General features: G+C 40.1%; 1 protein-coding gene across 5 annotated transcripts in view; it reads right to left on the reverse strand.

Moving 5' to 3' along the window:
• The window catches only part of myo1b (myosin IB), a 312,780-nt gene that overhangs the window by 155,900 nt on the left and 135,232 nt on the right, over positions 1 to 21,648 (reverse strand). For all 5 annotated transcript variants that reach the window (XM_069934623.1, XM_069934624.1, XM_069934622.1 and 2 more), the window contains exon 4: positions 3,685 to 3,779. In XM_069934623.1, the coding sequence (XP_069790724.1) occupies positions 3,685 to 3,779 (95 nt within the window). The remainder of the gene's footprint in view (positions 1 to 3,684; positions 3,780 to 21,648) is intronic.

Here is a 21,648-nt window from a genome sequence, read left to right on the forward strand (position 1 = left end):
AAACCCTCTCTCCTTGCTTCATCTAACCCAATAGTTTTCAAACTTTCTCTTTCCACTCACATACCATTTTACACAATCCCTATGCCACACGTGTTTTGTGATTAGTTTAAGTGGTATGTGAGTGAAAAAAAAAGTTGAGGTCCAGTGTTCTAAACTCTACTGTTACTGGAAGTCTAAATGAGAGCAAAATGTACAGGAGATACTCTGCAGTTTGGGAAGAAACCATAAAGAGAAAATAAGAATTAATATTTCAGGTTTTATCAAGCTAAAATATTAACTGATTCTCTCTCCACGATGCTGCTTCTCCATGAATATCTCTAATACCTTCTAGCTGTTTACTTCATCCACTTTGAGAACCACACTCCAACCACTGTTCTGAATTCCTCACTGAATTTATCAATAAGCATTTTTAGGTATTTAGATTTTCTCCCCTTCACACTGAAACAACTTCTCTATATCTATCCCATCACTTAACTTTTTTGGAATCTCCATCAGACAACTCCAAATAAAAATTGTTGAAACTGAAGGAAGCCATCTATCAGAATTTATTCATGATCCAGTAACAGAACACAGCACAGACCCTTTGGCCTACATGTCCACACTGTGCCTGATGCTAGTCTAACTAATCCCATCTGCCTGCATGTGGTTAGTATCCCTCTATTCCCTGCATGAGTCTTTCTTTGGCTTGGCTTCGCAGACGAAGATTTATGGAGGGGTAATGTCCACATCAGCTGTAGGCTCGTTTGTGGCTGACAAGTCCGATGCGGGACAGGCAGACACGGTTGCAGCGGTTGCAAAGGAAAATTGGTTGGTTGGGGTTGGTTGTTGGGTTTTTCCTCCTTTGTCTTTTGTCAGTGAGGTGGGCTCTGCGGTCTTCTTCAAAGGAGGTTGCTGCCCGCCGAACTGTGAAGCGCCAAGATGCACGGATGGAGGCGATATCAGCCCACTGGCAGTGGTCAATGTGGCAGGCACCAAGAGATTTCTTTAGGCAGTCCTTGTACCTCTTCTTTGGTGCCCCTCTGTCACGGTGGCCAGTGGAGAGCTCGCCATATAACACGATCTTGGGAAGGCGATGGTCCTCCATTCTGGAGATGTGACCTACCCAGCGCAGTTTGATCTTCAGCAGCGTGGATTCAATGCTGTCGGCCTCTGCCATCTCGAGTACTTCGATGTTGGAGATGAAGTCGCTCCAATGAATGATGAGGATGGAGCGGAGACAACGCTGGTGGAAACGTTCTAGGAGCCGTAGGTGATGCCGGTAGAGGACCCATGATTCGGAGCTGAACAGGAGTGTGGGTATGACAACGGCTCTGTATACGCTTATCTTTGTGAGGTTTTTCAGTTGGTTGTTTTTCCAGACTCTTTTGTGTAGTCTTCCAAAGGTGCTATTTGCCTTGGCGAGTCTGTTGTCTATCTCATTGTCGATCCTTACATCCGATGAAATGGTGCAGCCGAGATAGGTAAACTGGTTGACCGTTTTGAGTTTTGTGTGCCCGATGGAGATGTGGGGGGGGGCTGGTAGTCATGGTGGGGAGCTGGCTGATGGAGGACCTCAGTTTTCTTCAGGCTGACTTCCAGGCCAAACATTTTGGCAGTTTCCGCAAAACAGGACGAGTATGAGTATGTATCTGTCTAAATCCTTTTCAATGTTGCCATTATATTTGCTTCTACTAACTTCTCCAGCCGTTCATTCCAGACACCTACCATTCTGCATTTTTAAAAAAACTTGGCTTGCAAATCTCCTTTAAATTTTCCCTCTCACTTCAAATCTATGGCCTTAAAAATTAACATTTCCACTCTGGGAAAAATTAGACTCTCTGAATTGCTACCCTATCTATGCCTTTTTATAATTTTAATTACATCCATCAGGTTAGTGTAGTGACTGGAATGGAACACAATACTCCAAATGGAGTCCAACTAAAGAAAGATACATACAGTTTCAACATGACTTCTGATTTTTATACTCAATAAACCTGACCAATGAAGGGAAACAGAAATACCTTCACAGATTTCGCGAGACAAAAATTGAGAACAAAGAACATTTATTGTACAACAATGCAAAGTTGGGTGCTTCCCCTTACCCTGGGAATACACACACATACTGGAACTCACCCAACTTTTATACAGTTCATTTCAGTGTAGAGGTACCCTCCCTCCCTAACATTCTTCTTCCTCCTGGATTGGTTTGGCATTTGGTAACTCTGTCTGCCTACCTGCAGTTTCTGTAAACTTGAAAGACCATGGGGTATCCCGTCTGGGTCCCATCATGTCATTGTCCTTATTCATGAATCCGCCTTTGTCCTTATTCACACATCTCAACCCCCAGGAATTCTATCAGAACTTGCTAAGTCTGTCTATCACTAAAAGACCCTTATTCTATTATACTTGCGTAACCCTTCCTCATTATCGGAATTCATCCCTACTCAGCACTTACTTAACTTCCTCTAGTCTAGTCTAGTATTCCTTATTTCATTCATACTAGCTTTATTTCCTATATTCTATTATCTCTCACACAAGCATGCTACATCTTGCCTTTACTCCCCTATCCACTTTCAGGGAGCTCTGAGCCTGCACCCCAAGATCCCAAGGAATTGTTTATATTTTCAAGTTGAAACCCTACATCAAGATTCATTACGCCTGATGCAGTGTCCCAATAATCACTGCTTCAACCTGGTGTGAGAGATCAGTAACACTGATCTTTTTGAGAGTATCACTGATCTAAAAGAGAAGTGAGGATTGTGAGAGATGAGTAAACTTGACATGAAAATATGAAAGATGGGGAAACTAGTACAGACACATGGAGTGATGGATTAAACCAGTATGAACAGGCTAAGCATGGAAATTAGAATGCAGGAAGCAGAGTCAGCCTACGTAAGATAAGAATCTTCTAGTCTTTTCGACAGGATCAGTGAGCCCACCGTATGAATAAGATAAGGAGAGGTAAGGAATAATAGAATGTAGGAAGTTGAGGTAGTCTGGATGAGATAAGGGTCTCCTAGCCCTAGACAGAAGTACCAAGTTCTACATATATAATTAGTAAGCCTTACACAGATTTATCAAGTTATGCATATTAAATTAGTAAACCCTAGACAGGATTAGCGAACTCTGCATATGAAGAGACTGTAGCTCTGAGAGTCAGAAAGGTGTGAATGGAGACAAGGGCAAGGTTGTGAATAAGGACAATGAGGGTAATAACATGATGAGACACCAACCGGATCCCCCTGGTCCTCCAAGTTCACAGAAACTGCACGTAGGCAGGAAGGATTGCCTAATGCCAAACCCATCCAGGAGGCAGAAGAATGTAAGGGGGAGGGTATTCCTATACTGAAATTCACTGTATAAAAGTTGGGTGAGCCCCAGTATATGTGTGTATTCCCAGTGTAAGGGGAAGCACCCAACTTTGCATTGTTGTTATAATAAATGTTCTTTGTTCTCAATTTTTGTCTCGAGCAATTTCTGTTAAGGTACTTCTATTTCTAACACTGGTGAATCCCTCCTGCAATTTCTGTTCACTGCAGGTTCCAGCATCCACTGTCTCTTGTGTTTCTGTATCGCTTGACACACTTTCTCGTTTGCCACAATTCCACCAACTTTCATGCCTGCAAACTTATCAGTCAACTTCAAACTTACTAATGAATGCAACCACATTTACTGTGGCATGCACAGGACACAATTTACTGATACCTGTTTTGCCAGCTCCACTTTCTCCAGTGATAAGTATACACTGGTCTTTGTCCTGGTCTCGTAAAGATCTATAGGCTTCATCTGCCAATGCGTAACTGTGGAAAGAATAAAAATAAGGTAGAAAGTGTAAATAACAAAAATATAATTTGATTTTCATTGGAAGCTAGAATCAACTCTCTCTCGTCACCAACTGAAAACAATCTTAACTTAAAAACTACAACAAATGCTTACATTTGAATTGTTCCTTTAACACTGTACATTGCAACATTTACCAAACAAAATCTGATACTAAGTCACTTAAGAAGGCATTAGGATGCTTTAGTTGCCCATTCAGAGCCAGCTCTTCAGCGCTTGACATCCTGTTTTGCATAAACTGCCAAAATGTTTGGCCTGGAGGTCAGCCTGAAGAAAACTGAGGTCTTCCATCAGCCAGCTCCCCACCATGACTACCAGCCCCCCCACATCTCCATCGGGCACACAAAACTCAAAACGGTCAACCAGTTTATCTATCTCGGCTGCACCATTTCATCAGATGCAAGGATCGACAACGAGATAGACAACAGACTCGCCAAGGCAAATAGCGCCTTTGGAAGACTACACAAAAGAGTCTGGAAAAACAACCAACTGAAAAACCTCACAAAGATAAGCGTATACAGAGCCATTGTCATACCCACACTCCTGTTCGGCTCCGAATCATGGGTCCTCTACCGGCATCACCTACGGATCCTAGAACGCTTCCACCAGCGTTGTCTCCACTCCATCCTCAACATTCATTGGAGCGCTTTCATCCCTAACGTCGAAGTACTCGAGATGGCAGAGGTCAACAGCATCGAGTCCACGCTGCTGAAGATCCAGCTGCGCTGGGTGGGTCACGTCTCCAGAATGGAGGACCATCGCCTTCCCAAGATCGTGTTATATGGCGAGCTCTCCACTGGCCACCGTGACAGAGGGGCACCAAAGAAAAGGTACAAGGACTGCCTAAAGAAATCTCTTGGTGCCTGCCACATTGACCACCGCCAGTGGGCTGATATCGCCTCAAACCGTGCATCTTGGCGCCTCACAGTTTGGCGGGCAGCAACCTCCTTTGAAGAAGACCACAGAGCCCACCTCACTGACAAAAGGCAAAGGAGGAAAAACCCAACACCCAACCCCAAACAACCAATTTTCCCCTGCAACCGCTGCAACCGTGTCTGCCTGTCCCGCATCGGACTTGTCAGCCACAAACGAGCCTGCAGCTGACGTGGACATTTACCCCCTCCATAAATCTTCGTCCGCGAAGCCAAGACAAAGAAGAAGAGGATGTGTGCCAAACGTTTGGCCAAATAATTTAGATTTTAATAAAAGTCTTGCAAGAGGAGTTAGATTTGGAAATATTTAGGGAGCGAAATATTTAGAAGAAAGGCCTTAGGCACAGAATTCCATCATGAACTAATCAGGAATTTCATCCAAATAAGACAAACATGGATTAAATAAACTAAATTGACAGAATGATAAAGCGACACAAATTCCTGCACAATCCAGAGACAATTACTCACTTCCATTTCCTTCTTTGTTATTTTCTATTGCTATAATTCTTTAAGCCATATATTTTACTTTGGGAGAATACATACATCTTCTTATTGCCATAATTATGGTGGTCCTTCTTCCCACATTCTCAGCCAGAGATATGGATTCCCTTTGGTTGCCTTGATCAAATGCCCGTTCTTAACAGACAAGTGTAAACAGATCACCTTATTGCTAAAGCATTATAATTGAAGATACTGTACTCATGCCCTGGACACTCTTCAGCAGTAATCAACAGAGAATTCTTTCATTATTTTTCATCTTAGTTTAGCTTAGACCAGGAATTAAGTTTAGACTGTAGATTGTATATTATTTCACTAAATATCTCAAGGAAGTATTAAAATCCTTGATCAGTGTTGTCTACAATTTCTATAACTCAATGCAAATGTGCCAGCAATCTTTGCCGTTTACTTACTGGAAAAGCAAAACTCAAAAGTGAAGAACACTTCAATCATTGCTTTATTGAACATTTTTGGACAGATTTACTGAAATTAACCAGATGGTGCTGCTGTACAAATCTGCAAATCAAAATAGCTGCTGGAAAAATGATGACACTGCAGCAGATTCTCTGCCTGTTGTGGTGTCCACGTTACCTCCACTATAATCAATTTAATATTAAAATTAATCTAGCATTGATTTTCTTGTGACAACTTGAAATCATAAACCTGAAACATCATAACAGTTGTAAGTCAATTATATGGCTGCACAATCTGAGGGTTAATTTGATTCTGCAAAATTTAGTTCACTTTACTTCACCATCTGTGAGAAATGTGACTCAATATCCTTCATTTGCTCCGAGCATCAACCCCTGTATGAAGGGAGCTAGAAAATAGAAGGCTTGATTAAAATCACAGTTTCCTTATCAATGGAAAACCAGAGATTCTGATGGCTTCTCACATTTGATCAATGTACAATTCCCATTCCACTCATGCTGTGGGTTTTACTGTGGGCCAGGACAGCTGGAAAATACAGAGACAAGTAATGAGAGCAAGAAACCAGGAAGTGAACAAAAGTGGTAGCAGCAGTTAGTTTTTTTTTCCCACACCATAAATCACATTAGCCAGCAGTTTGATGAAAACAATTCTGGAAAGACCAAAATGAACTGATGAATTGCATTAGGAGTGAAGGAATTGACTTCACAAAATGAAGTCTAAAATCCTCAAAGTACGTGCGATGACGTAATTATAAATCTTGGGAAACACGTCTTTGAAGACGGCAAAGGTGATGATGGAGGAACTACTTTCCCATCAATGTGAAAATGTCGTGCAGTAAAGGAACAGTTCAGCGGGCAGCAACCTACTTTGAAGAAGACCGCAGAGCCCACCTCACTAACAAAAGACAAAGGAGGAAAAACCTAACACCCAACCCCAACCCACCAATTTTCCATTGCAACCGTGTCTGCCTGACCCGCATCGGACTTGTCAGCCACAAACGAGCCTGCAGCTGACGTGGACATTACCCCTCCATTAATCTTCGTCCGCGAAGCCAAGCCAAAGAAAAGAAAGAAAGGAACCAGTAATGAAGTGGTAAAATATTGCAATTCACTATTAGCACGAGTCTTGCAATCTATAGAAATTGATCTAGAGATTAAATATTTCAATTTATTGTGTTCAAACTAAATGTCAACAAAATGCACAAGGCAAAAGAACATTGGGTCAGATACTTTGCTTTAGCAGGAGTGGCAGCACTGTTGAAAATCTTAGAGCTAAAGTTTTTGCAATAGTTAATTGATAAAATTATATTCAGTCTCCTCCTTGATAATTAGTCAGAAAGAGGATGAAAGATAATTCAATTAATCTTATAGCTGAGCTCCAGTACTGTGGGGAAGTCACTTGTACTGGTGGCTGAATAGATTGTACTGGGTGGCTTGTACTTGTGCTGGTGGCTGAGTAGACTGCATAAATAACTGCAGAAAGCACCTGACTGGATGTGAATAATCTTTCTGAAATCAACATGTTGGCCATTTGGACTTTGAGTGGAGTTTTATTCTCTTTTGCGCTAAAACATGAGAAAGCAATTCAGCCTGGCCCAGCCTCATGGTGACAGGTAACATGTTATATTTTATTCACATGCACTTCTCAGTGCTAGCTATCAGTCATAACAATGAAAACAGTGGAGCTTAACTTATCTCAGAGTGAGGTGGAAAGAAAACAGGAAAGATGAAAGTGCAAAGTGCAGTATTTTGTTCAGAGCCAATGACAATTTTCCACTTTCTAGAATATATATGAATTTTTTGAATTATGTACATTCCTAACCATCACAACAGTATACAAGAATCAGATATATATACACCTAGATATAGATAGATAGATAGATAGATAGATAGATAGATAGATAGATAGATAGATAGATAGATAGATAGGTAGGTAGGTAGGTTGATAGATAGATAGATAGATATAGAACAGACAATTGCCTCTCAATCAGACATGGAATTTAATTCATCAGTGTTATCTAAAATCTCACCCTCTAATCCAATGGTTCCCAACCTTTTTCTTTCCACTCACATACCACTTTAAGTAATCCCAATGCTATTGGTGCTCTGTGATTACTAAGGGATTGCTTAAGGTGGATGTGAGTGGGAAGGGAAGGTTGAGAATCACTGTTCTGGACCCAATTGTTACTGAAATATTTTGCTCAAAACAAATTGTCATTGGCCCATTTCCTTTGGAGCTATGAAACTGTGCACATAACAAGTCAATTAGGTATAATTAAAACAGTGGTTTTCAACCTTTTTCTTTCCACCCACATACCACCTTAAACAATCCCTTACTAATCACAGATCACCTATGGCAATAGTGAATACTTAAAGTGGTATGTGAGTGGAAAGAAAAAGGTTGGGAACCACTGCTCTAATTCATACTTTTAAGAATATCCCATGCATAGAAATTAGACTTTATCCATTTTATTGTATTAAAAGGGTCCTATGGTTGTTGCAAAAAAAAATCACAAAATTGATTTATGAAGCCTTAATCAGGGCGTACTCTCTTTTATGGATGTTAAAGGCTGACCTGCAAAATGCTGCTGCTGAGCTCAAAAAGAAATATGGAAGCGCGGACAGACCCCAGAGAGCAGGGAGCGGAGACATAGCACTCCTCCACAGGGTTCTACAGCCCAGTCCAACTACAACGTCTCCATACAGGCTTTAAACAGCCTGTTAAAGGAGCCAATGGGTGGTTTATTTTAAAATCTGCAACTGTTGGGTCTGAGCCTAGATGGTGGTGCCGGTGTTTTGCAGCAGCTTTGTGGGGTTACAGACTCCAGGGAAGCAGAGGCACTAGAAAACAGAGAGACCAACCCCTGTTTGAGGAGGAGAAGCAGGGCAAAGACCATACAAGATGGTGACCACAGCAGAGGTCCAGTGAGGGGCTCTGCGACTGAAGAACATACAAGTGGCAGGCTGTTTGTGACTCAAAGCGAAGAGCCCATGTAAGCTGTGGGCTGCTGGCAACTGCAGTCAAAGGACTCACACCATGGTGCAGACTGCTGAAGACTGGCTGAGGGGATACTAGATAGTGGAAACAGGATGCGAGAAGGTGCCAAAAGCACTGAAGGCTTCTGATCACGTCGGAGGTTTGCATCTGGAGCTCAGATTGATGATGGTTTGGAATGAAGTCTGTGTGGCTGCAGAGGTTGCAGGAGCTCTGATGGTGAATCCACCCACACTCACTGATTCTGAGGTGACTCCCTTTTGCGCCAGACAATTGCTGCAAATCTTGGTCTGCTTTATGGCAGGCTAAACACAATTTCATGTTACATAACAATAAAAGATTCTTGAATCCTGAGCCCTCATCAACTGTCCCTGGAAAATGTGTCATCATTGCTAAAGGTATCTCTCTGGAGTCTGCCTTGAAAAGGTTAGGGGAGCAGAAATGGGGAGAGTGATGATGGATTCTCTAAGCTATGGAGGAGCCCATACAAACCAGGGAGGGGACAAGAGTTACAGGAAGAATGGGGTTGTAGCACTATTGAGCCCGGAGTGAGCTCGAGGCAACAATCATAACCATGAAGGACTTTTCATTCTTTTAATCTAACATTTATAGACAAAACAGAGGTTGATGTATAAAATAGAACAATATCCCTTTAAATGAGCTAGGATTTGTTACATTTAGCATAATATTCCTTGCTTCAATTTGTAACTATTACAAAGGTTGTCAGTTGTGACCTTTGATGCAATGTTCATCCTTCTCAGTGCATCAAGTGACAGGCCAATTAAACTTGTATTTGGTGAATCAAGACAATAATTGCACAATGAGCAATGTTTCCAACAGAAACAAATGGTTTTTTTTTTAATGCACAATATACATGTAGAAATGGGGATAATGTTTCCAATTTCCAGGAAAATGAATCTTTGCAAACTGACCAAAATTAATCCAACTCCTTAAAGGTCCAAGGACATTTATCCCATTTGTGAAACTTCTTGTCATCTTCAGAAATATATATACACAAAAGTCAGAAGTTGTCTTGGTTCTGCAGTAGTGATTTACTTCCCTATATTTTGTGGGGTAGCACCACTGCCTTATACCTTTGCAGTCTATCCAGGTGCAGAGGAGGAGATTAAAATTGGTATCCTCTCCTTTAATCCCAAATAAATGGCCTTTAAATTGCCTCTGCACTGGAAGAATACTTGCAAGCCACCATTAGCATGTTCCATTAACCAGATGGTAAGAAATCCATGAAATGACCAGGTGGCTTACATACCCCCATCTCCAACTGCACAGAAGACATAGATGCTGCTCTGTGACTCTACTCCCAAATCCCAGGCACCAGAGATTTGCTGTCATGGATGAGATTGTGATTATGACCGGTTTATGAAGTATGCCACTAAGAGGGGCAGAGATGACAGCTACCAAATTTTATCCCAGGGCAGCAATTACCCAGTAGCCTAATACCAGAGCACATTTATTTCAGGTGAGTGGGGGAAAGCTTAGAGGGATGTCAGAGGTAGTTTTGCACAGTAAGTGATGGGTGCCAGGAATGCTTTGCAGAGGGTAATGGTTGAGGCTGATATAATAGGGGACACTTTATTGGCACATGAATGCAAGAAAAATAGGAGGTTATGGACTGTGAAGGAGTACATTTATGCAAGTTCAGACAACATTGTGGGCTGAAAGGCCTGTAATGTTCAAATTTACCACAACACAGTATGGATAACCAAAGCTGCTGCTCCATGGCACTAACTCACTTCCATCAGTGCAGGACTGAGGATATGCTTTAGTATCATGGATCCAATTAAGGCCCATCGGCTCTCTCAAATTAAAATAAAATATTTCTGCCTATTACCTCAATAAGAACATGGAAGATCTTCTCAACTTCCCTCAGCAATAATCATCCCCAGGTTGCCATATCAACACCACATTGTACTTTGTGAGAGCATGCAACAGCTGTCATGTTCCACACTTTACATCACTGAAGGCCACCTCAAGGAATTTAACTGATTAGAGTTTTGGGGGAATTCCTGAACTTGTAAAAGGTTTGATGCAATGATCCTATTCTTTTCGATCAATCATTTACATAACATACAAAACCATTGCTGTTCAGCACTAATTTCTTCACACAAGGAAAAGGACTGAAAATACCTTTACTTAAATATTGTTCATTGATGATTCACTATATTGCAACTCCTGAGAAAATTAAACAGTATGTGCCAGCATATACAATATATAATCAACATTCCTTCGTGTACTGATAACATTCACACCATACAAACGGCAAGTAATGACCTTCTCCAACAGGAGGGATTTTAAGTATCTACTCTTTTTTTTAATTTTTTTTTAAATTTTTCACACTATGAACCATCCCAACCAAAATACACACAAACATTTCCCTCTTGAATATACAGTGTCATTTTCTCCCCTTTTCCCCCCTCCCTTCCCTCCCTCCTTCACTCCCCTCCCCACCCACTCAGCATTCAACCTATATGATACATTAAACCCATTAAACAATGTCATCACACAATGAAAATAAACAAGAAAATTTGTGTCTTCTACTTTTACATACTGGGTCAGTTCATTTCGTCTCCTCCTTCTGTCATTTTAGGCAGTGGAGATCCGCAGTAGGACTTCTCTGTTGTGTTCCATGTACGGTTCCCAAATTTTTTCGAATACTGTGATGTTATTTCTTAAATTATATGTTATTTTTTCCAATGGAATATATTTATTCATTTCTATGTACCATTGCTGTATTCTCAGGCTATCTTCTAATTTCCAGGTTGACATAATACATTTTTTTTGCTACAGCTAAGGCTATCATAATAAATCTTTTTTGTGCTCCATCCAAATCGAGTCCAAGTTCTTTACTTCTTATATTACTTAAAAGAAAGATCTCAGGATTTTTTGGTATGTTGCTTTTTGTGATTTTATTTAATGCACACTGGCATTACCATCACTGGTTCCCCTCCTCCATCAATATTCATGTGACAATTGATGACCTAACTGGATCAGGCACACGAGTAATGTGGGGCAGGGCAGGGGCTGAGAACCTTACATTGATTGGTTCACCTCCTGATACTCCAAAGACTTTCCATTAACTGAAAGATAAGCTAGAATATGGAAGGTGACTTTATATTCACCTGCCACTATCCAAGACCAAAAAAAAGCTAGTACACCGACAATCTTAAATAATTCCCTGCACCATTCATATGCAAGGACTACAGAATGTGTTATTGACAAAATTAATGGCAGTTCCTTGTCAACAGCTCTTTTCAGAATGAGAATTTATTGACATGAAAAAGTCATGAAATACGGTGCTTTGCGGTAGCATCATAGAGCAAACATTCATATAACCATCTTACTACATTACAATAAGAAAAAGAAAAATAATAGTGCACGAAAAGTACGACAGTGTGTTTGAGTCATTCATTATTCTGGAATCTGATGGCAGCGGGGAAGAAGTTGTCCTTGTGCTGCTGAGTGCTCGTCTTCAGGCTCCTGAAACATTTTCCCCAATGGTAGCAGAGTAAAGAGGGCATGGCCTAGATGCTGGAGGTCTTTGAGGATAGAGGCTATTTTTATAAGACACTGCCTCATGTAGATTTCCACGATGGAGTGAAGTCTGGTGCCTGTGATGTCACAGGTCGAGTTAATAATCTTCTGGAGTTTATTCTTGTCCTGAGAGTTGGTGCCTCCAAACCAGGCAGTGATGCAGCCAGCCAGAATGCTCTTTCCACAGTACACCTGTAGAAGTATACGAGAGTCTTCGGTGGCATACCAAATCTCCTCAGACACTTCACAAAGTAGAGCCGCTGGCAAGCCTTTTTTGTGATTGCTCCAGAACAGATCCTTGGAGATGCTGACACCCAGGAATATGAAGTTCTTGACTCTCTCCACTACTGAGCCCTCGATGAGGACAGATTCGTGTTTCCCTGACTTCCTCCTGAAGTCCAAAATCACCTCCTTGCTTTTGCTGATGGGCAGCACAAGGTTGCTGTTGTTACAACATTCAATGAGCTGATCTATCTCCCTCCTCATTGCCATTTCTGATTCTACTGTTAACTGTGGTGTCATTGGGAAACTTCTAGATAGCACTGGAATTGTGCCTGAGTGTAATGAGTAATACATTGGATTAAGCACACATCCTTGGGGTGCACCTGTGTTGATAATCAGTGAAGAGGAGACGTTGTTTTCAATTCGTACTGACTGTGGTATTCCAATGAGGAAGTCAAGGTTCCAGTTCGAGAGGGGGGTACAGAGACCAAGAGTTTGTAGCTCGTATCCAAAACCTCCATGCTCAAGAGGAAAAATAAAGGACCGAAAGCAAATAGAAACACTACCTATTCACATACCATACTGATTTGGAAATAGAGATGGTCTCTTCTTCTTCATCTCCATGTCCAAATCATGGAATTCTTACTTAGTAGTAAAAGGTGCGCTACATCTTTATTCCCACTTTCTCAAGGGGAACGCAGGACGGTCAATAAGTACCGACTTTGCTAGTGTCTCCTTTAAGTAAGTAAAAAGCAGTATGGTGAAAGAAAACTTTCACTAACTCATGAGGAGGGAAAAGTGTTATTATTTTTGTGTTTTCTCTTTCCAAGGTGGAAGAAAAGTCCCAATCATCCTCAATAGTGTAGCTAGATATTTGGAAAAAGAGCAACGGTATGAAAAGTGATCAGGGAAATAAGTGGATTGGGATAAGATGTGAAACTGAAAAATGGCCAGGGAGGGTAAGGATCCAAAAATTACACTCAATCATCCAACTAAGTCTTAACAGTGCAGAAGGGGGATTAAAAGAAAATCAAACCACATTTCTGAACTATTTAGATCACAAAAGAATCTCAAAAGGCACTCTTTTCCAAACAAGACAATTTTTTTGTCAACATTCGTAATTTATTCTGCTGTTATCCCACTTAAAATTGCAAGTGCCAGGGCATATTCTCATACTTTTATTGAAATTCTCTGGAATTACATTTTATCTACAATAAAAAATGATTGCCCAGAATGATACCGGGGACCATTTTAACTCTGCGCTTTATTTCTCCAGTTTTGGTGAGAAAGATGAAGGGATGTCATTCAAGACCCTGAAGTGATGTAGAAAAGAGCAGAAGGTGCACCCAGCATCACATAACTGATGGATGAGAGAAAGCTGGAAATTTAGCTGAGGAACGAAATAACTATGATGCAGTCCCACGGGGGCGTTACAAACTAATAAATAGCTCAAATAAGCAAAAGCAAAACACATCCAAACAAAGTTGTTGGTGATCAAAGCAACATTAGTTGAAAACAGGCTAACTTGACTTCATAATTTTTACAAAAAAAATCTTTTCATTTATCTAAAGTTGCATAAGAGAAAGGCTGATGGTGCAATGAGGAGGCATGTTCTGGATGAATGGACAATCTCAGCTACATCGCTCTGATGAAACCCTAAGTTCCAAATGTGCATAACATATTGTAAGAAATGCACATTTCAGTTTCGTCGTCAAGAAAAACAAGTGAAGCTGGAATTATCAGCAGTATTATCATGTAATGTAATTACTATTTTGCATTGCTGAGAGGTGATATTTTCCATATAATAAAAATACAAGTACTGTAAGAGATTTTGCAATAACAAGCATAAATTTTACTTAGCGAATCCCTTCTTTTCTCTCAGAATACATCAAATGTTCTCTTGCAGTTCATTTATCCTGCAACAACATCACCACAGTTCCATTATCCTTCAGCCGATTAAGCTCCTCCAAATGGCTCCCTGATATTTGAATCTTTGACAGCAGCAAATGTGTATCTGGAATTAATTTTGTCTTTTGCTACAATTATCATGGAGACTTTTTAAAAAATTTCTCCAAGTCTACTCTTTTCTAAAAAAGCCTGTCTTCCTCGATGTTCCCAAACAATTTATATTGCCAGTTCCAAAAGTACAAATGCCGAAATTATTTCCATTACCCCATTAAGTAACTTAAGCATATAAGTGGCATCTGACTTCTGATTATGGCCGCAATATTCCTGATTCTAACTGCTGTCCAATGCACACCATAATTTTGTTTACATTTCAATATATATTTTGGTTAAAATAACCCAATTATCTGAGTGTTTCAAATGGAAAAGGCATTGGGTTGGGCATCTCACAGGTCTAACCTGAAATCTCTTTTTTAGATGGGTCTTCCATCTATTGCACCCATTTAATAATTTTTTTTTTTGGTCATTTCATGCAGCGATGAAATCGGCCCTTGAGCTCAACTTGCCCACACCAAATTTTCCATTCACACTAGTCCCACCAGCCTGTGTTTGGCCCATATCCCTCCAAACCTACCATTCTCAACCATTTTTTTTTTGGCTATTGCCCCTTTGGATACTGTTCAAAGTTTATGGGCCACCTTTCCTGTGAAGCAGTCAAGTTTTGTCTTCTGTACTTCTCTCCTACTGACTACTTAAAAAACATAAGCATTATTTAAGTTGCATGAGGGGTAAATAAAACAAGGTATTTACTTAAATGTGCTGTGGCCCCCAGGAGGGGGTAAAGGGCTCCTGTTGAGAATGTATTTGTCCAATTTCTTTCTTAAACATTACAATAATACCTGCCTCAACCACCTCCACAGTGAGAATGCTGAACGACCAAAGGGACTGCTCACACTAACCATCTAAGACTCTCAATGGCACAAAACAATATTTATTTATTTTATAGATCAAATACTTGTCCTGCCTATGCATTATTTGTCTGCATGTATGTTATGTCTGGTTGTGTGTGACTGCATGTTTTGCACCGAGGACCAGAGAACACTTTTCTGTAAGGTTATACTTCTATTATCAGATGACAATAAACTTGACTTGACTCCTTGGCACCCTCTATGTAAAAAAAAGTTACTTCTCAGGTTCCTATTAAATCTCTCCACCCCCCCCCCCCCCCATCTTAAACTTATGTCCTCTAGTTACTGACCTTGTTTTCATCATTTTATTTCATGTGATTTCATATTGAGCACATTGAATTGCATCGACTGTGCATTTCGTAATTGGCTGCAAAATCTAAAATCTTTGGAATCCAGTTCCTGATCACCTGCTCTACTGCTCACTGAAACTACTTTTTAACTAGCATGGGATAGTAAAGAAAAGGTCATGGTTCCATTGTTAGAATGTAATACTACACTTAGAATGTAACAAATGTAAAATGCTTTAACTTTGTCTCTCATAAGAAAGACAGTGAGTCACAACCTTGTTAAGCCAACCTCACCGAAATGAGGCCCAAACAAGGAATAAACTCCTGACCTCTAGTTTAGAAGACCAGTGCTCTCACCACAGAACAATCAAAGCCTTTGTATTTTTGCTTATATTGCAGTCTATATAACCATTTGTTAATTTTACAGTGGTGGAGTCTAAGATTCTACATCATGGAGCATAGGGTCTCAAGGCCACCTGTTTTAGAAATAAACTTTAATGAAGTATTTTGGAGTCATAAACTGTGGTGAAATTCACTATCCAGTCTCTATGTCTTCTGTCAGTCTACATTAGCAGTGCAATGCTGGATTCTATCAAATATGTTTTCCTACCGGGTCTGTAGAATCAGTAAGTTTATATCCTTGACGCTGAAATATGCATAAATTCTCGTATGTTAAAATTCAACTCCTCATTTGGAATGTCAACAGCATCTTCTTAATGCTCCCACTGTCAGTAACATAATCGAACCCTCTTATAGTCAAAGGAGTCATTTGCTACAATTAAGCAGAAAAGTTAATCTTACGTTTTATTTTTTTTAAACTCCAACATAAAGATTTTAGTGTGTATAAAATGTGTGCACTCAGTGTTATATCGCTGTTATACAGTGTGCGTAGCAATTAGTGCAATGCTATTACAGTGACAGTGACCCAAGTTTGAATCCAGTGTAGTCTGCCAGGAGTTTGTACATTTTCTCCATGACCTGCGTTGGGTTTTTCCCCAGGTGTTCTGGTTTCCTCCAATCTTCCAAAACGTAGATTAATTGGGTGTAATTCGGCAGAACGGGCTCATGGGCCAGAAAGATCTGTTACCGCGTTGTGCATCTAATTTAAAATATTTTTACAAAAATGAATTTAATCTATAAAACATTGATTTATTTGTGAGTTAAGCAGGGTATCATTGTCTTATATGGAAATATTCAAATAGATTGAAAAACTAAAACAACAGAATTGTCTGATTACTGCTGGCATATACGTGTCCATAACAAGTGAACATTACCATAGTCAGGGCGCATTCACATTCTCAATTAAAATTAAATTTTAAACATTAAATTTTAAATACTGCTGCATTTGCCATGAGATACCAAAGCACAGAATGCATTGGTGTAGCTGAGGTGATTTTTCATAGTTGTTCATTCCATGGAACAATGCAATATCCTTTCATGCTAATCACCATTTTTTTTATTATTGCTCACAGTCTGGCTCGTGAAATATGTCAATACGCACTTTCATGATCTGTCTGGCAGTCAGCCATATGCAAAATATAGCACACACCTAGTACAAACATTACCATAGGATCCAATTAAACTGCAAAATATTCTCTTCACTTCCCGCTCTGGCTGTTTGCCACACGCACTAGACTCACGATTACATGCCACGTGTAAGTATTAAGTAGACTTAATGAAGCAGGGAGTGTATCATATTGGGTGGTTGCTCAATGTAAATATCACACGCTTTGTGTCAAACCATCAAAGGCATATTTTTGTCAGTTGGAAATGAGGTGAGGAACAACAATAAACCATCATCTGGTATTTAAAAGACGAATAGAACAGCTTCTGTGATTCTTCTCATCATATTGGTGTGATTTATCTAAAGGTAATAGTTCATAACATCATCTTAAGACAAATAAAGCACCGAGATCAGATTTCATTATTTCATTTCCAAGTCACACAAATCCCTGACTTGAAAATATATCACCCTTCCCTCATTAGATCGAACCAATTAGATTTCACTGAACACAAACACCTGGAGGAATTCAGCCGGTCGACCCATCTCAAAAGAACAGTTAATATTTTGGACTGCAACCCTTCATCAAGTCCAGTAATGCAAAGGGAGAAGCAGGTGGATAGAGGGCAGAGAAGGGGAAGCAGGACAGAGACCTTTGTGGGATATGAGGGAGGGTGGACCAGGGTGAAGCTTGACAGACAGATGGGCAAATACTGAGGCCACAAAAATAAAGGTGTCCGGTGGAGGAAGGTGAGTCATACAAGGTGAAGTGGGTGATTAGAAGACAAATAATGCCAGTGCTGGAGTCTAATAAAGAAGAGAAGGTGATTTAATGACTGGTTCTCCCTGTCCAAGACCATCTCTGGAAAAATTACAATGATTGGCTGGGGCAGCTCACCACAGTCTTGATCAGGACAACAGAGGAAGCCTAATAAATCCTGTCCCAGCCAATTAATTAATAAAAAAATCTTACTCCATTCACCATCCTGTTTTTCACTTCAAGGCAATGTGGATCATATTCTTTCAAAGCATAACAAGTAAGCCAAGTATTCCTGCAATTATGCTAATCAGCTGAATGACCTTCAAAGCACCAACTACCCACACTCGTACAAATAAGTCACCATATTCTCGCAGTATCATCGCAAAGCATCAGACTCAGTATGACGCAGAAACTTTTTATGTTGACTAATAACAAAGATTTATGAAGATTTAAAGCTCATGTGAAGTATTCCTTTAACCTCTGCAAGCCTGTGAAAGAAACAATGCAACAACTTATCCAAACACAAGATTTTTCAGACATGTTCCTGCGCCATAAAAAAAAGCATAAATAATTGCTTAGTGGTAACAAAAGTAATCATGTCAGAATCAACCATAACTTGTACATTGCACAAATCTGTTTGAAGCCTCTTTACTTTATTTCATGTTACTTTTATTTCTGTACTAAAAGAAAATCAAAATTAGAGCATGGCTCAAACATATTTGATAAATATTATCAATCATTCAGACACCCCTAAAATTTCACATCAAGTGCATCAAAGGTTGTTATAGAAGCAATGTCAAAAGGCATTTGGACCAAAATATGGATAGGAATTGGTCTATTGATAATCATAATGAGTTTATTGTCATGTACATGTGCACCAAAATTCTTACATTCTGCTTTTCTTAAAAATCAAAAATCAACAATAACAAAAACAACTAAAATACAGCTAGAATAGTAGACATAATTAAAAATAAACAGTAAATGCAAAAAAAAGACAGTTATCCAAGTGCAAAAAAAAGTGAGTCTGCAATTGTGCAGACAATCCTTTTGTGGTGTTGGAAAGAAAGTGTTCATGAACCAAGGCTTCTGTACCTTCTGCCCAAGTGTAGTTGGGATCTGCTGATGAGGAAGATGCAGCTGCAGGTGGACAAATCAGAGTTCCAGATCCTTTCATTTGGGCATTTGTTTTACTGATATGATGATGTGCATGCTCAGCTGTGATCAATGATCAACACAGCCTGATGGAGGTGTTCCTGTGGTCTAAGTGATCCACACACAGTGGAGGGCCCACACATGGCATCCACAATTAACCTGTGTGACCATAGGCAAACTGATGTAGGCAATGTGGACCAAATGCAGGCAAATTGGACTAGCCCAGAATTTCAGCTTAGTCAGTATTGGCAATTTGGGCTGAAGGGTCTGTTACATGAAGTATGGCTCTTCAGCTCTAGGCTCTATAAGTATATTGGTGAGGAGGAAAGTCATAAGTGTATTCATGACTGAGCACATTGCAAAATCTTGTCAATGACCTAAGAGTGTTTATTAAGGTAATTATAGCCACTTTCAGATGCTCGGGTGCAGATAATGAGCTGGCAGATGCGGCTGGGGGAGTGCAGCTGGGATGTTCAGGTGGCTGCGGAGAAGACGCCTTTCTGTCAGCTGAACGTACCGGCTGAAGGAGAGCTATGTCCGCGAACGCTGGCTCTTGTTGACTGTAGCCGTAGTCCCCCTGCTGCTTTCAGGTTCAATGGGGGATTCTCTGAGCCGGAGAATATACCTACAGGAGGAAGGTTAGGTAAGTGCTCCTCTTGCCCGGGTTATCCACTTTCAGGTGGCCACCCGACAGCCGCATTGGGGTAGAATAGGCAGCTTTACAGTCGGGTATTCTGGTCACCTGAAAGCGGCTTAAGATTCTTCCCAACCATGCAATTTAATTCCACAGCTGGAGAATTAACTTTTGACAATTACACTCATCTCTGGCTCATTAGTTGCATGAGAAAAGCTAAGGGATTCTTTACTGCTGGTGTTTAAGGATTTGTTTCCTGCAATTTTAGCAATGGTTTCAAAGTGAAACGGAAGCATAGGTATTTATTTCCATGGAGAAAATATTCTAGAATATTTCCTTAAAATAGTATCCCTAATATTTTATTGCAACTGAAATTAATAATTGAAGTCACATCAGCAACTTCTTGATCTTTCTATACATACCTTGCATACACACTAAGAATCAAAAGGTTTTTTGTCCTCAGTTCATGAAATTCCCATGCCTATGTGAAATAGTTTAGCCTCTGCCTCCAAGTTGACCTATGCCCCACTTTGTAGAACTATATTTTGCTATTTCAAAACCATCACCTAGTAGAGAGAAACTCAGATCATAATACCTTATTTTGTTACTGACAAAAACGTATCTAAAGACATCCATCAAAATACAACCATCATTACGCCATGACATCTTTAGGCATGCGATGGCTCAATCATGGTTTAAATACTATAGAAGACCAATACTTTGTTGTAAAAAAAAACAAACTGTTGCTATCCTATTTCCAATTAGAAAATAACTAACAACCCATTTACAAAAACAGGCTTCTTCAGCCCATTATCCTTCAACCCCTCCTCAATCCATGTCCTACTGGCACTTGTCTCTTGCCTTCCCCTTGCCTCTCCACATTCATTATCCTTCCTCTTGAATCTCAGTCCTGATGCACAATCTCGACCTGAACTGTTGACAATTAAATTATCCCCTCCCCCAAGCTCCAATGCCCCAAGATGCTACTTGACTTGCTACGGTTCCACGAGCTTTTTGATTTTTCCTACAAAAAAGGTGTAGAGGTGTCAATCAAAATGCATCATTATTTTATGGTACACAAATTGTCAATTTCTTAATTAAAAAAAAATCTTTTGGTGATTTCTGTAGTTGTATTTTGTCTTGGGACTATAGTGGTTTCCCATTCAGAGGGGAAGGTCACTTCTACTTTTATATTAATTGTCAGTGATATTTCTGAAACACATGAAAGAAGTAAAACATTTTGGATTTTAAAAAGCAGCTTCCTTGCACTATTGGAGAATCACATCTCTGTATTCCTCAGCACTGAACAAGAAATTAACTAACCAGTTCCGTATCATTCAATTTCCCACCAGTTTCCATCCAAGGGTGTCTGCTGTCTGCCAACCAACCAGAACCTTCAAAAGCCACAACAACTTGCTGCAGGGAACCTCCAGGGCTACATGTGAGTTATGCAGGCAATGATTTAATGTTACATCTGTACTTGGAATCTGCCTGGCAGTGCAAATGAGCACACACCCTCAGCTGCAATAGCTCCATCATTCTGAATCTCTCCTTCACCTGAAGTCAGATTCCCAATTTTCCAGAACACAGATTGTGTAAAAAGATCATAACGGGAATTCCCATCCCAAAATTTTACCTCCTTGACCCCTAGACAGTTTCACGAATCGCCTACCATCTAAACTGAACTGTAGGTGATCCACGAAGTACAGGCTAAATACCGCACTTCAGGTATTCTGCCTAAACTCGTGGTGTGATACGGATATTTTGACTTTTGGTCATTCCTGTGTCAACGGCCACTCCTGGAAGGTAGGGAGACGCTTCAGAATGGAAAAAAACCACACAATTGTAATTACCCGTGGAGATGCTGTAAGACCGAGAAGTTTGGAGCAGCCACTAATAATGATAATGAGTTTATGTCATATATAATTTTCAATGTACATAGGCACCAAAAATTTTACTTGCTTGTTAAAAAAAAGCAATGACTATACTGTA

This window comes from Narcine bancroftii, chromosome 4 (genome assembly GCF_036971445.1).
Source record: "Narcine bancroftii isolate sNarBan1 chromosome 4, sNarBan1.hap1, whole genome shotgun sequence".
Classification (NCBI taxonomy): domain Eukaryota; kingdom Metazoa; phylum Chordata; class Chondrichthyes; order Torpediniformes; family Narcinidae; genus Narcine; species Narcine bancroftii.